The following is a 15,378-nucleotide window of genomic DNA, read 5'->3' as shown; positions in this document are numbered from 1 at the left end:
CCAAACTGTACACCTACCTATAAATAATGTTAGAGCCAATTCAGCAGAAGCATTGATTGGAGATATTTTGATGCCATGGCTGTCTTAGGTCTAGTTCTCTTTTCTTGTTTAGCCCTTTCATTGCCACAATTCTGTTGCTCCAAAACTCATACTAGTTTAGCAAAGGGTTCTTCCCTGACTACTCAAGATGTTCTAATTTCAAGCCCAGATCCTACTTTCACGGCTGGCTTTTTCAGCGTTGGTGGAAATGCTTATTGCTTCGCTATATGGTATACAGATGCACATGATGGTAACTATACCACAGTTTGGATGGCCAATCGAGACCAGCCGGTAAATGGAAAACATACTAAGTTTTTCCTGCAAGATTCTGGTAATCTGCTGTTGACAGATGCAGGGCAGCTTATTGTCTGGAAAAGCAATACAAGATCAAATTCGTCGTTACGGTTGGAACTTCGGGAAAATGGTAACCTGGTTTTAAGTACTTTTGAGGGTGAAAATCTTTGGCAAAGTTTTGATTTTCCTACCGACACACTCCTTCCTGGGCAATTATTCACAAGAAACACGATTCTTGTCTCTTGCAGGAGCACAACGAATCACTCTTCTGGCTTTTATAAGTTATACTTTGATGGAGATGGTATTCTTCGTCTTAGATACGAAGGTCCTGAAATAACTAGTGTCTACTGGCCCAACACTTGGATAACCATTGGGAGTGCTGGGAGGACTTCTTCAAACAGTAGTAAGATTGCGGTTTTAGATTCATCAGGCTACTTCCAGTCATCGGATCTGTTGCAATTTAATACCAATGATTATGGCATTGGACCCCAGAGAAGAATGGTTCTTGATGTTGATGGGGACCTTCGAGTTTATAGCCGAGATAAGCAGAGTCGGAGTTGGCAAGTTACATGGCAACACAGTTCTGAACCATGCAGGATCCATGGGATTTGTGGGGCCAATAGTTTATGCATCAATGATCCTGAGATTGGCAGAAGATGCACTTGTCTTCCCGGATACAAGATGAAAAATCGAACGGATTGGACTTATGGCTGTGAACCAGATTTCCATCTCTCTTGCAATGATGAAAGTGCTTCAGGTTTCCTCCAACTCCTTCATGTGGAATTTTATGGCTTTGATCTTACCTTAATTCCCAACATCTCCTTTGAGGCATGTAAAAATGAATGTCTAAAATATTGCGAGTGTAAAGGTGTTCAATACAAATTCAACATAGACATTGGCTACTATCAATGTTACCCAAAGACTATTTTATTCAATGGATATCGTTCACAGAATTTTCCAGATCCCATGTTCATAAGATTGCCCAAAGTTGATCTAACCACAGTCGAAAATCCCAACCAAGACGTCAATTTGCAGTGCGCTAGTGTTGTCACGCCCTTATACAGGACGTACAAAAGAAAGAAACAAGATTGGATGAAGCCTTATCTATGGTGTACATTGGGAGTAGGGTCTTTTGAGATCATCTGTGCACTTGCTTACTTGTTCAAAACTCGAAAGCACTCGGATTCAAGAATACAAGGTTACTTGCAGGTTGCAACTGGATTCAGAAAATTCAGTTATGCTGAGCTTAAGAAGGCATCACGAAATTTCACTGAAGAAATTGGAAGAGGAGGGGGAGGTGTTGTATATGGAGGTATCCTGTCAGATAATCGAGTTGCCGCAATCAAGTATCTCAAGGAAGCCATACAGGGAGAAGCTGAGTTCCTTGCAGAGATAGGCACAATAGGCAGGCTGAATCACATGAACTTGATAGAAATGTGGGGATACTGTGCGGAGGGGAAGCATAGACTTTTGGTTTATGAATATATGGAGAATGGGACTCTGGCCAAAAATCTGTACTCTAACAAACTTGATTGGAGGAAAAGATATGAAATTGCTCTAGGTACAGCTAGAGGACTTGCTTATTTGCATGAAGAGTGCTTAGAGTGGGTTTTGCACTGTGATGTGAAGCCTCAGAACATACTTTTGGACTCCAATTATCATCCAAAGGTAGCAGATTTTGGGCTTTCTAAGCTATTGACTAGAAGTGGCATCAACACTTCAAGCTTCTCCAGAATAAGGGGAACTAGAGGGTATATGGCGCCTGAGTGGATTTTCAATTTGCCCATAACTTCCAAAGTTGATGTTTATAGTTATGGAATTGTTCTGTTGGAACTGATAACAGGAAGAAACCCCTCAGGTGGAAATGGAAATGATGACAGCAATTCAGTGGAGCCAAGGAGACTTATCAGTTGGGTGAAGGAGAAAACGCGGGAAGCTGATGTAAGAGAATCACCAATACCAATCATGGAAATTGTAGACCCTACCATGAACGGAGAGTTTGACATTGACAGGATGAAAATCCTGGTTAAAGTGGCTCTGAAATGCACAGAGGAGGACATAGATGCAAGACCTACAATGAGACAGGTGGTGGACATTCTACTTCATCAAGAAAGTGTGTAAGAATAAGTCTAGTTGCTCAAAGTTGATGCGGACGACATTTTTTTGCATCTTATTTTATCTCTAGCTAATCTTGTTAGGAATTTTCGTCCTACAAAGCTCACGCATGATTTATCCGACTTTTTGTGTAGAATTCACTATACTTCTTTTCTCTTCAGTTAGTAGTTTCTTGGATAACTTTACAGTGACCAAATCATTTAGTTAGTAGTTTCTTGAAAACCTTTATAGTGCCCAAGTCATTTTTGTTGTTAGATTTTGACAAGTTTATAAAGACGTGGCTTTTTAATCGCCTTCTTACATTGTCATTCAAATGTCGTATTCCCCATATTTCTTTCAAAATCTAGCTAGAAATGACAAAATAGAAAAATTGGTTGCTTTGGTCAGTAGTATTAGAGCAAAATGCATACACATTCTTTGGGGCAAACTCTTCTTTTTTTCTTCTGGGAAAAGCCACCTGTTGTGTGTAGGATTTGAGATGCATGGATCCCCATCTATTTATTTATAAGTTATAGAGTTAATCTTATATATACTGATAGTGTATAATGCCTCTAATGGTAAAATTGTACATATTGTTAATGTGTAAAAGATTAATTTTAAATTATAACCAAGGATGAATAAAAGAAGGCAACATGAATCCATACCTCAAATAAGTTAAATAATGCAAATGTATGCAATTTGTGTGTCACCTAATCTAGCGAGCCCCCTAGTATATTGCAACGGATCTTCTGTCCCACATCCTGTGCCACCTAATATATTAATAGTTATTGGATCTTTAGAAAACAAAAAAGAACTAAAGCATGATGTTTATGCAGGAGAAATAGCAATATAATAAAAAAGATTGGATCTTTAGAAAACAAAAAAGAACTAAACCATGATGTTTATGCAGAAGAAATAACAATATAATAAAAAGTGGGATAGAGAGTGGCACAGGATGTGGGACAGAAGATCCGTTGCGTATATATTACTAGGCAAGATTTGAGGGACTAAACAACCGTACTATGTCTCATATAACTAGCTTTATTAGCATCGAGGACGCCATAACCGGCAGTGACTCGCTTGAACTTGGTCGGATCGGAGACTCAAAAAATCAATTAACTCATTCATACTGATTAGGTGATTTCTGGTTGTCTAATACTGAGGAAAACACAACGAAAATTACCAAAAACTTATAAAAAACATTGTGTTTGGTTCTTGAAAGCAATTGGAGAATATGAAGTAAATTCATGGAATTAGTTTTCTCATGCTTGGTGCAGTGGGAAATAACTGAGAGAGAAAGAGAGCGCATGAGAAAGAGGGAAGGGAGTGATTTTGTGGCCAGAAATGTTACAGCTCTGGTTCAGATAAGGTTGTAGAAGAAAGCAGTTTCAAAAACTATAAAATTATATAAAACCCCATCAAGTTTTCTGCAGGATTAATTTTTTTTTTTTTAATGTTTGAATTGAGTCCTGGTTAGGTTTAACAAACATTATACCTAAGCCTAATTTACCACTTTGTAGCTTTAACATGGATATTTTACCACCTAATAACTAAAATCTCATAGGTCTTACTTTTATTAGTTGTTGGTAATCCAACCTATTTCATGAGAATTAGCACTAATATAGAATTTTACTTGGCTATTTGTCTCTCAAATCTCATATTCAAAACTATCATATAACCAAGTTATTAATGATTTAATTCTATACTCAGCTAAAATATACAATTTTTTTATTGGATTATTTTAGATGAACGAAAGGATTTTTTCCTTTGTTTGATTTGTTTGTACAATTCTAACATAGAAGAAATATGTGAAAAGTTACTCACACCACACGTATTGACCATATTTTAGTCCAAATCCATTTGGTCTTAGTGAAGAATAATGAAATCCATTTGGTCTTTAGTCCAAATCCATCTGCTCAAGGAAGTGTTGGACAGCTATTCGCGAGTTATTGCTTTCGTATCAGTCTTTTTCTGGCCAAAAAGTGAATGTTACCAAGCATTCGTTTATTTGTCGCAAGAAGATGTCATTTGCTAGGATTCGTACCATTGGTTTGATTTCGGATATTAGAAGACAAAAGGTGTCCTTTACTTATCTCCGTATTCCTCTTGGAAAGTGTAGGCAGCATAGAGTTTGGTTTGATGGAATTTTTTTGAAAATTCAAGGGAAGCTTTTTAACTGGAGTACCAAGTTTTTATCTCCAGGGGGTAAGCTGATCTTGATGAAGCATCAATTGTCTAGTATTCCTGTCTATTTGTTTCAAGTCTTGTATCCTTCTAATGCTGTGTTAGTGAAATTCGGGAGGTTATTCAATTGCTTCCTCTGGAACGCGAATGTTGACCGAAAAAAAGAAAAAAAAAGAAAAAAAAGAGCATCTATTGGACAGTTTGGGAGAAGCTATGTTATCTAGTGGACGAGAGAGGTATAGGGATGCATTCGCTTGCTGATGTGGTTCTTGCGTTTAGTTTTAAACTTTGGTGGAAATTTAGATAAAACAACTCGGTTTGGTCGTCTTTTATTTATCAAAAGTACTTGCAAGGACTGCATTCAGTGCATCTTCAAGGGCAATTGGTTCGTTAGTTTGGAAGTGGCTTTAGTTTGTTTGTGTGCTTGCTGAACCATTTATTACGTGGAAGTTGGGCGGTGGATTGGCTGATTTTTGGTTTGATAGATGGCTTATGGATGATCCTTTATATGTTTTTTGCTCCCTAAAGGACCTGCCTCACGTGTTGGTAACTAAGTTTTTATATGGTAATGGCTGGAATTTGGACAGATTAAGGCATTAGCTGCCCCCCAACTTCATTTTACTTGTTTTTGGTATTTGTTTCTAGTATTTGTTTTGATTCTCACAAACACATTTATGCCATCTCATTAATCATCTTCAGGGATCTATTGTTCTGATTGTCTAGCTGCTTTGTCACTTCAAGGCTAACATAATTTTTCCACTCAAGACTTGCCAATTAGGACTAAATCTTTTTTTTTTAAAATCTTTTTAGTATAAGTGAGAGGTCTCGAACCCAATACCTCTCACTTACACTCCATGCCCTATCATCTAACCCATCCTTTCCTTCAATTTAAATTGAATAAACTAGATAGCTCAATTTATTACTCAATTTAAATTGGTAAACTACATAAGAAATTATATCTTATGAGATAAGATGTACCATGCAAGTTTACTAAAATAATTTTGGGGTTTGTCCTACATAAAATTGTATCATATACAATAAATCTTGTTACATACATATTTGTTCAAATTATACTATATGAGACATGGGTATTAAAGAATCCAAATCTTTGTGACAGTTTTTGATTGCCTTGCTTATGAAGTAGGTATAATTAGATAAGTTCGAGTTAAGATCTGATTAAGACCTTTTGTAGAGCATTCTTGAGAAATGAAAAGAAAAGAAAAATCATCCTAAAAGAAGAAGAGCAAATTTGTTCTCTCTACTTTATTGGTTTGATTTCTTTTGGCACATATACTAGAGTTTCCTTATTTAGTTCTAGAATTCTACTTCTATAATTCTATCAATTTCAAGAGTAAAAGTTTTTTTTTATCTCTAAAAAGGATAAATAGTTTATACTAGATAAAGAAGTGGGAGTCAGTTAGAACTTAGTCTTGAAGAATTTCAAGTGCCATAAAAGAAAGTTGCACGAATGCATGGAACTGGAACTCACATTTCATGATGATGTGGAGCAGCAAAACTCCTAGAGCAAGGTTTCACAAGTCTCAAAAATATAAATCTCTTATGGAAAATCATAATGTTTGATCATGGAGTCTCTAATGACTTATGAATAAGTTTATAATTTACATAGATGGTTAAGAATCATAAATCTAAAATGGATTCTATATTTGACAAAAGGAATTAATTTTTATCAATTTACCTAACCATATAAAAGCCTACTAGGTGCAAAAGAGTTTTTAGAGTAAAGACATATATTGAAAGTAAAGTGTTACCTAAAAAGGATAATTGGTAGAGAGGTTGCCGTGAAAGATAAGCAATTATTTAAAAAAAAACGTCTTTGTTAGCCAATAAGTTTAAATCCATTTAAATTTACTTGCTCTAGTTAAAAGTTATGGTATGGTAAATAGGTGTTAAAATCACTTTCCTTAAATGAAAACAATAAATAGTTGTGCATGTGACGTAACTTAATGGTGTCTACATCTTGTGTGCCAATAAAGCAAGTTTCCAAGAATTGCATTATCTGTTTTGATGAGATAATCAAAGAGTTTGATTTTATTAAAAGTGTGGATAAACCTTCTATTTATATATGATTTATGGGAGATATCATAGTATCCTTATTATATATGTGGTAAACATATGTTATATAGAAAAAGTATACCTATTACAATTATAGGTATAGCTATCAAAATTTTCTCCATGTAATTAAAGAGAAGCAATCTTCTCTTTAGCAGTGAAGATCTATGTTGATAGATCAAGACTGCTAGACCTTTTCAAGTACATAGATAATATGCTAAAAACGTTTAGTAATTTAAAAACGGGTTTTATCTATTTTATATAGAATATATAATCCTTTCAATGTCTCGAGCCTAATATCTCTTTTTATTCGTTGAGAATGGGAAATTTGAGAATATACTAGCAAATAATCTTATAAAAATAATTTGCAAGTAATTATGTATTTACTCATAATATTGGTGTTGTATTTTGAAAGAAGTTTCAAGCAAAGCATAAAATTTTTATAATTAAACCTTAACAAGTTGCTACTTGAGAAGTGCCAAGGGAAGCATTTGGATTTATAAGTTCAATTTTAGAGCTTAAATTGGTTCTTTCCGTTAGAAGTCCTTTATTTTGTATTGTGATTATAATGGAAATTCAACCTAGCAAAGGAATCAAGATCTCATCATAGATCCATGGACTTGTTAAAGTGCTACCACAGCATCTTTTGGCAATCTTTATTAGCATGGATCCATAGACCCATAGACCCAATAGCGAGGCTCAAACACTATCTTTTGGCGACCTTTATTAGCATGTTTGGCATATTCGGTGTGCATTTTCTCAATATTGGAACGGACCTTATCATGTAAATGTCTAACAAAATCTGCTCGTTTCTTACCATCCAAGTTAACACGCTCATTCATAGGTAAAGGAACTAAATCTAGATGTGTCAAAGGATTAAAACCATAAAAATTTCAAATGGTGAGAATTGAGTGGCAAAGTGAACAACACGATTGTAAGCATACTAAACATGAGGTAGACACTCCGCCCAAGTCCTAAGATTCTTGTTAATAATGGCATGCAACAAGGTAGACAACGTGTGATTGACCACCTCTGTTTGGCCATTTGTTTGGAGAAGACTAGAAGTAGAAAACAATAATTTGGTCCCCAATTTTGACCACAGAGTCTTCCAAAAATAACTACGGAATTTGACAGTTTGGTTAGACACTATGGTTCTAGGTTTACCATGTAATCTCACTATTTCTTTAAAAAACAAGTTAGCTATATGAGATGCATCATTGGTCTTATGATAGGCAATAAAATGAGCCATTTTAGAGAAACGGTCGACAACTACATAGATAGAATCATTGCCATGCTTGGACCTAGGTAAACCAAGAATGAAATCCATAGAGATATCTACGCACGGTCCTAGAGGAATAGGTAAAGATGTATAAAGACCGTAAGGATGTACCTTAGATTTGACTTGCTTACACATCATGCATCGATCCACTATCCTCTCTACATCACGCTTCATACATGGCCAATAGAAATGCTTCTGCAAAATATAAAGCGTTTTAGTGACACCAAAGTATCCCATTAAAGCCCCACTATGTGACTCTTTTACCAATAACTCTTGAATTAAACTAGAGGGTATACATAACCTATTTGAGTGGTATAAATAGCCATTGGAGAGATAGAATTTACCTTGAGCAGCTTTACCACATGTCGCATAGATCTCACCAAAGTCATGATCATGAGCATAAAGTTCTTTAATTAACTCAAAACCAAGTAGCTTAGCATCTAAAGTAGTAATGAGAGAGTATTTATGCGATAATGCATTAGTTACAATATTTGTCTTGCCAGCTTCATACCTGATTACATATGGAAAGGATTCAATGAATGCGATCCAACGTGCATGTTTTTTGCTCAAGTTGTTTTGCATCTTTAAGTACTTAAGAGATTCATGATCCGTATGAATCATGAATTCCTTAAGTCTTAAGTAATGTTGCCATACTTGTAATGCACAAACTAAAGCATAAAGTTCCTTATCATATGTGGAGTAGTTCAAAGCTACACCATTAAGCTTTTCATTAAAGTAAGCAATCGGCTTCCCTTCTTAAATCAACAAGGCACCAAACCTGATACCTGAAGCATCACATTCAATTTCAAATGTTTTAGAAAAGTTAGGCAAGGATAACAAAGGTGTGTGTGTGAGTTTACGTTTCAAAATTTGAAAAGCCTTCTCTTTTGCTTCTCCCCAATGAAACTTCTCAATTTTCTTGATAAGTTCAATCAATGGGGCATCAATGGGGCAGCCAGGGTGTTGAAATCCTTCACAAATCTTCTATAAAATCCGGCATGGCCATGGAAACTCCTAACATCACCAACGGACTTAGGCGTTGGCCAGTCTTGAATCGCCTTAACCTTTTGCTCATCTACTTGCATGCCCTGTGCACTAATAACATAGCCTAGAAACACAAGCTTGTCAGTGCAAAAATCACACTTTTTGAACTTAGCATAAAGCTTTTCCTTTCGAAGCCCATCCAAGACAATACGTACATGCTTTAAATGCTCAACCATGCTCTTATTATACACTAAAATGTCATCAAAATATACCACAACGAATTTACTTAAGAATGGGCGTAACACATGATTCATTAAATGCATAAAAGTACTTGGGGCATTAGTTAACTCAAAAGGCATTATTAACCACTTGTACAGCCTATACTTAGTTTTAAAAGTAGTTTCCATTTGTCCCACTTTTTTATCCTAATTTGATGGTAACCGCTTTTCAAGTCAATTTTAGTGAAAATTACTGCACCATAAAGCTCATCAAGCATGTCATCTAAACTAAGAATTGGGTGACGATACTGTACCATGATTGTGTTGATAGCTCTACAATTAGTGCACATGCGCCAAGTACCATCTTTCTTTGGAACTAGGATGACTGGAATCACACACAAGCTAAGACTCTTTCTCGCCCACTCCTTGCTCAAAAGTTCATCAACCTGCCTTTGCAGCTCCTTCGTCTCTTCTCGATTACTTTTATAAGCCAGAGGATTTGGCAAAGTTGCATCAGGTATGAAGTCTATTTAGTGCTCAATTCCACGAAGAGGTGGTAGTCCACTTGACACTTTGTCTGGAAACACATCTATGTACTCCTGCAAGAGAAAAACCACCTCACTAGGCAAGTTTGTGAGGACTCGTGTTTTTATTTCTAAAATAGTTATTTTTATGATTATTTACCCTAGTATTAGTTAGTTATATTATCGTTACAAGAATTTCTTTTAAGTTTCGCCTTATCGCACGCGAATCGGAAGTTCGCATTTTTCGCGTCAAATCGACCCAATGGAGATTTAAGAAATTTATTCTAGACTACTAAGAGTGAATAATTATAGTGTTAAAGGAATTATATTGGAGGTTTAGTGCACAAGTGTAACAAACAAGAGAGAAAACGATGGTACAGTACTCGCGCGCGCACACTATTCCTAGTTGACTTTTACACAAATTTTAGCCACAAATCACTTAAGCTTCCAAGAGAAGCTTCATTCATCAAACCACACTCTCTCTCCTCTCATCTTGGTCGACCGAAGCCCTCAAGGGAAGAAGGAAGAAAACTCACCAATTTTCACTCCAATTCTTGCTACCATTTCACCTCAAATTTTTCATACAACTCACATATCACTTGGAGAGCAACTCTAGCTTGGTGAAAGGCTTCATCTTGCGGTTTTCTTGGAGCTTTTGTGGTGATAAATTTCTGGTTTTTGAAGAGTTCAAGAGGTACCCATTATCTCCTTTAATCCTTCCATTTTTCTTCAAAGTTGGAGCTTCAATTGCAAGGGTTTGAACCCTAAGCATGAAACTAGGTAGAGGACTTGAGGAATCTATTTTTATTACTTTAATGTTAGGCTAGTGGTCTTGTGGTGACCTCTAGGTAGCAGGCTTGAGGTGTAATTGCTTGAATGTAAATGTTATGTGTGTAGATGAAAAGATTATGGTGAGAAACGACGGAAAAATCGAAGGAAGATTGCGCTTGGATGATGGCTGAATCTGTCCTGTTTTTACCTTGCCTATATTTCAAATTTTTGATGCTCAATGACTGTGAAACTGATGTATATATGTGGTATATTGTGTGTGGAAAGTTTCTACCAAAAATCATTTGAATTGGTTGAGCAAAATTTGAGATTTCAAAAATTGAAAAACCTGGAAAACGTGTTCAGGCAGTCTAAACAGTGTCCCTTTGATCGAACATATCTCTTTGTACAAAAGTTGAAATCGAGTGCCGTTTGTGACATTTGAAACTAGACACTTGTAGGTTTCCAACGGTATAAAATTCACTTTCTAGTTCGAAATGAGTGAGCTGTAGGATTCGGCAAAGTTGCTATCCTGTTATGATGGTCTATCCGAGAGAAAGGTAGAAGCTGAATTTTGTAGCTCTATTTTCTCTCACTTATGAATTTATTTTGAAAACAATTTGTTCTGATGAAATGTAGCCTTATGATTCTAGTTTCCAACGCCACCAACCATTCTCAATTTGAAGTTGTATTGAGTGAAATATGGTTCAATTTCCAAACTACGGCAAAGCTGGAAAACCCTTCCTTTTGACTGGCCGACTAGTTTAGTTGTTTGTGAGATGTTTTATTTCGAAATTTTGATGTCAACCAACTATCAATTGCTTATGAAATGTTTCTTGGACCTTGGTTTCACAAATGAACCACAATGGGACTGATTTCATGGTGCAAAGTGTTTGAAAAGGAAAAGAAAGCAAGAAGACAGATTTGCTTTAAGAATTTCCTAAACTTTGGTAGTTTTGTTAACTACCTTCCCGTACGATTTTTTACTTAAAATTTAATAGAGGAGTAGTCCTCATATGGAATTTGAATTATACCAAATTTGGTGTTATTCTAAGACCATTTCGGTACCCAAATGATGTCCCAAAACTTGCTTTCCAAATCTGGAAAATTTCTGATTTGTGCTCGAATTCCAGCCGACTTTAGACTATTATATCTCAATGCTCAAAACTCCGAATTTAATTCCATTTGTTGTGTTTGAAACCTTGATTGAAATTCTTATTGTATTATCAATTTCAGAGGCTAGTTCACTTTTTGTGAATTTTGCCGAATTTCCAAAATTTGCCAAAAAACAAGACTGAATCTGTCTTATAGGCTCAAAGCAGCTACTTTGAGCTGAAAATTGAATGTCTTTCAAAAGTGTCTTCTAGGAATTTTTAGTACTTTGAACCAAGATTCCAACGGTATAAAGTTTTCCAATTTTGGATCTACTGAGTGCAAGTTCTAATTTTTCTAAGTTTGATGCACAAAACTAAATTTTTCCGACTCGAGGGGAAATGAGTTTTTGGAAACTCTTTCCTATCCTTTGAGATTGATTGACCGTTTTAAACTTGATTTCATGAAGGAAATCAGTTGTCTTTGTGTTATTAAACTCCACTTTTGAGTCTCGATTTACGAGTAATTAAGGCTTTCTTTCATGACATTTTCTTAGTATTGTACAAGTATACAATCTTCCTTGTTAGCAAAGGGATTTGCAAGTAATAGTGTGTGATAGTCAATTATTATTTTCTCAGGCGCTCAAGGGGACCTTCAAGAGGATCTCGAAGCAGACGCCTAAAAGTTGTTTGAGCACTTACTCCCTATTTTGATTGATGAGTGTCAAGTGCATGATTTGTTGCAATTATGTGAATTGCTTCATCTGGACTGAATGGTTTATAACTGTTGAGTCGAGTGTGTACTTTATCGCCCTCGTTCTCTTTTAACTGATTGAACAACTGAACTGAACTGCTTGTAACTGAACTGTTTGCATGTCGTTGGAGTGAATCTCCTCAACTTATAACTGAACTGTCTGTATGTCGTTGGAGTGAATCTCCTCGACTTATAACTGAACTATGAGGACGCCTAAATCTCAATTGGCCGACCTTGCGACTCGAGCCAGCAAGGGCTTGGTCGAGAAGCTTGGTGAACCATGAGATAACTGTAAGTTTGATCTATTGAGAGATCTTGCTTGGCCTACTCGCGTAGTAGTGCCTTTTGATTTCGGGCCCGGTGCGGTGTATGGTGGACGGAACTGTGAAGTAAGTGGAGTTCTACAGACTTAAATACCGACCCGATTGATGGAGTGTCATCGTGGGAAGGTATTCGATCGAGGTTTGGCGAAACTAGTGGAACTTAGCTCCTGAGAGCTCTTGTATCCTCATTGAATGTGTTTAATTGAAAATTGAAAATTGTTTGAATGTTACAGCTTTAATTCTTGCTTAAATGCCATTGCTACTTGAACTATGTGTTTTGCATGTTTTCTTGGCCTCACTGAGCGTTTGCTCATCCCATTAGAATTGTTTTCCTTAACAGGAACCGAAATGGAAGGAGTGATGGAGAAGCCGACTTGAGGCACTTTTGTATTAGGGTTTTGATTGTAATCGACTAGACATATTTTGGAAATTGTATATTTTGCAAAAGTGATTGTATTTTGAACTTGTGTTGTAAGATTGAATATTTGTGTATGGGAATGACTTCATGCCTTTATTCCGATTTCACAATTAGTATTGTACTTTAAGTTCGAACTGAAATTGTACTGAGTCCTGGCGAGAGCTGGGCAGACGTTCCGCCGATACCCTTTGGTTCGCCTTAGGGAGAAGTGGGGGCGTCACAAAGTTAGTATCCAAACCTTCAAGGGAGAGCTTTGCTTCTTTGTACACAAGTACAAGAAGAAGCTGTTTAGAACTTACTACTTTCCTCGCTTGTTTGGCTTTTGCGATCAACACATTTTTACTCTCGTTTGTTACCTCTCTAGTCAAGCTATGAATTGCCTTTTTCCTCTCTTTTTTTGCCTCGGCTCTCTCACTTTTTCCTTTTCCTCATTTTCTAGCTCAAACTCTCTTTGCAACCTCACTTGATCTTCATGAACCTGTTTAGGAGAAAGAGGTGCAAGAGTTACTTTCCTATCTCTATGTACAAAAGAGTATTTTTCAGATACTCTATCAAAAGAAATCCTCCTATCGTACTGCCATGGTTGCCCAAGTATGATGTGACTAGCTTGTATTGGTGCAACGTCGCATACCACCTCATCATCACATCGACCAATCTTGAAAGAAATGAGAACCCGCTTGGTGACGTGAACTTCTCCACTATTGTTAAGCCTATAGCTTATACAGGCGTGAATGATCAGTTGTTGGTAGCTTTAATTTATACACCATGAGAGCACTTGCAACATTGGTACAACTACCTCCATCAATGATCAAGCTACATAGCTTGCCATTGACTAGGCAACACGTATAAAATATGTTTTCGCGTTGCACTTCCTCGTCCTTGATCCGTGAGGTTAATGCTCTCCGAGCTACTAATCCGAACTCCACTTGTCCCTCTAAGGCACATTCTTTTCCGGAATCATCATCCTTCTCAATCAAAGCTGGCATATCTTCATATTCTTCCTCATCATCTGTCACAATGTCTCCATTAGGTAAAGCCACTATTATCCTTTGATTTGAACATTGGTTGGCAATGTGACCTCAACCTTGACACTTGAAACATCTATCATCTCGTACTTATCCCTTGGGCTGCTAGTTATTGGATTTGGCTTGATTATTTCCTTTAGCAGCCTCGAATTTGGTCTTATTTGCTCCATCACTCCTCGGTTTTGAAGGGAAAGGTGCGGTTGGAAATCTTGTTTCGCTCCTTTTATGCACTTGTCTAGTATTGGGAGAAGACACATTATAACTGGCTTGAGTTTGTCCCCTCCTCTTGAGCTTTTGCTCCACTTTGACCGCTTCATCTACTAACCCATGAACCTCCATGTAGTGTTGAAGCTTGACTCTTTATGCTATCTCTAGTCGCAAACCATTTAAAAATCTAGCCATGGTTGCTTCCTTGTCTTCTCGGACGTCAGCTCAAAGCATTGGTACTTTCCATCTCCTTGAAATACTCATATACACTTCGACTCCCTTGTACTAGAGTTTGTAATTTCTAGTACAAGTCTCAATAATAATGTCCCGGGACAAATCGCATTCTCATGATCCCCTTCAATTCGGTCCAAGTAGAAACTTCTGGAAGTCTACTCCGTCTCCTACTCAAGCATAGTTGATCCCACCATATTACGGCGTACTCGGAAAACTCAATGATAGCCAACTTGACCTTTAGTTCCTCAGTATAATCTTGACATGCAAAAATCATCTTAATTTTTTACTCCCACTCCAAGTAAGCTTCGGGATCGGATCTTCCTTTGAATTTAAGGATTTTCATTTTAATTTTCTTGAATGCATCAGATTATCACTCTTGTTTCTCAGTCTTTCGCCTCCTTATATGTTCCTCCTCATCATTAAAGCTATCAGATTCTTCCACATGTGCTTTGTTCTTGGATGATTTGGAGTAGCTTGTGTTGCTGCGGGTCCTATAAAGCTTTTCTTGGATCGGTTCCAAGGTATAGTTGAACATTTTTCTGAACTTTGCTTCGGAAGCCGAGGTGAGAAGCTTTACATCAAAAGGTTGAGACCCACCTTTACCTCCACTTGACATGATTATCTTACCTGCAAAAATTGTTAGTAACAACAATATTTCCTCATTTTGCTCCCTCACGTGTATTCTCTCACACTCGTGTATCACTCAAATAGATAATCACTCTATTGAGCTCACCAATATCTCTCAAGGCCTTGTTTGCACCCCTTTAAAGAAGTTAGAACCTCCTTAAATGTACCTTGGCTCACCAAAGAAGTCACACAAGTGTAGCGCTTGACTTTAAGGGCTCAATATAAGACAAATGTGACTCAAATCT

The 15,378-nt window shown here is 36.8% G+C and overlaps 1 protein-coding gene across 2 annotated transcripts; it reads left to right on the top strand.

The window, feature by feature from the left end:
* LOC113777567 (putative receptor protein kinase ZmPK1) lies at nucleotides 1–2,628 on the top strand. 2 transcript variants are annotated; one of them, XM_027322691.1, is made up of 2 exons: nucleotides 1–2,191; nucleotides 2,222–2,628. In XM_027322691.1, exons 1-2 carry the CDS (start codon nucleotides 76–78, stop codon nucleotides 2,452–2,454), a joined length of 2,349 nt encoding a protein of 782 aa, XP_027178492.1. In that variant the 5' UTR covers nucleotides 1–75; the 3' UTR covers nucleotides 2,455–2,628. The 2 variants fall into 2 exon arrangements, with proteins under 2 accessions (XP_027178492.1, XP_027178491.1); XM_027322690.1 differs by having other exon boundaries at nucleotides 1–2,628.
* Nucleotides 2,629–15,378: the final 12,750 nt, after the last annotated feature.

Source organism: Coffea eugenioides, chromosome 7 (assembly GCF_003713205.1).
Source record: "Coffea eugenioides isolate CCC68of chromosome 7, Ceug_1.0, whole genome shotgun sequence".
NCBI classification, from domain to species: Eukaryota; Viridiplantae; Streptophyta; class Magnoliopsida; order Gentianales; family Rubiaceae; genus Coffea; species Coffea eugenioides.
The sequence above is the reverse complement of the archived record's forward strand: the minus strand, read 5'-3'. Positions and strand labels throughout refer to the sequence as shown.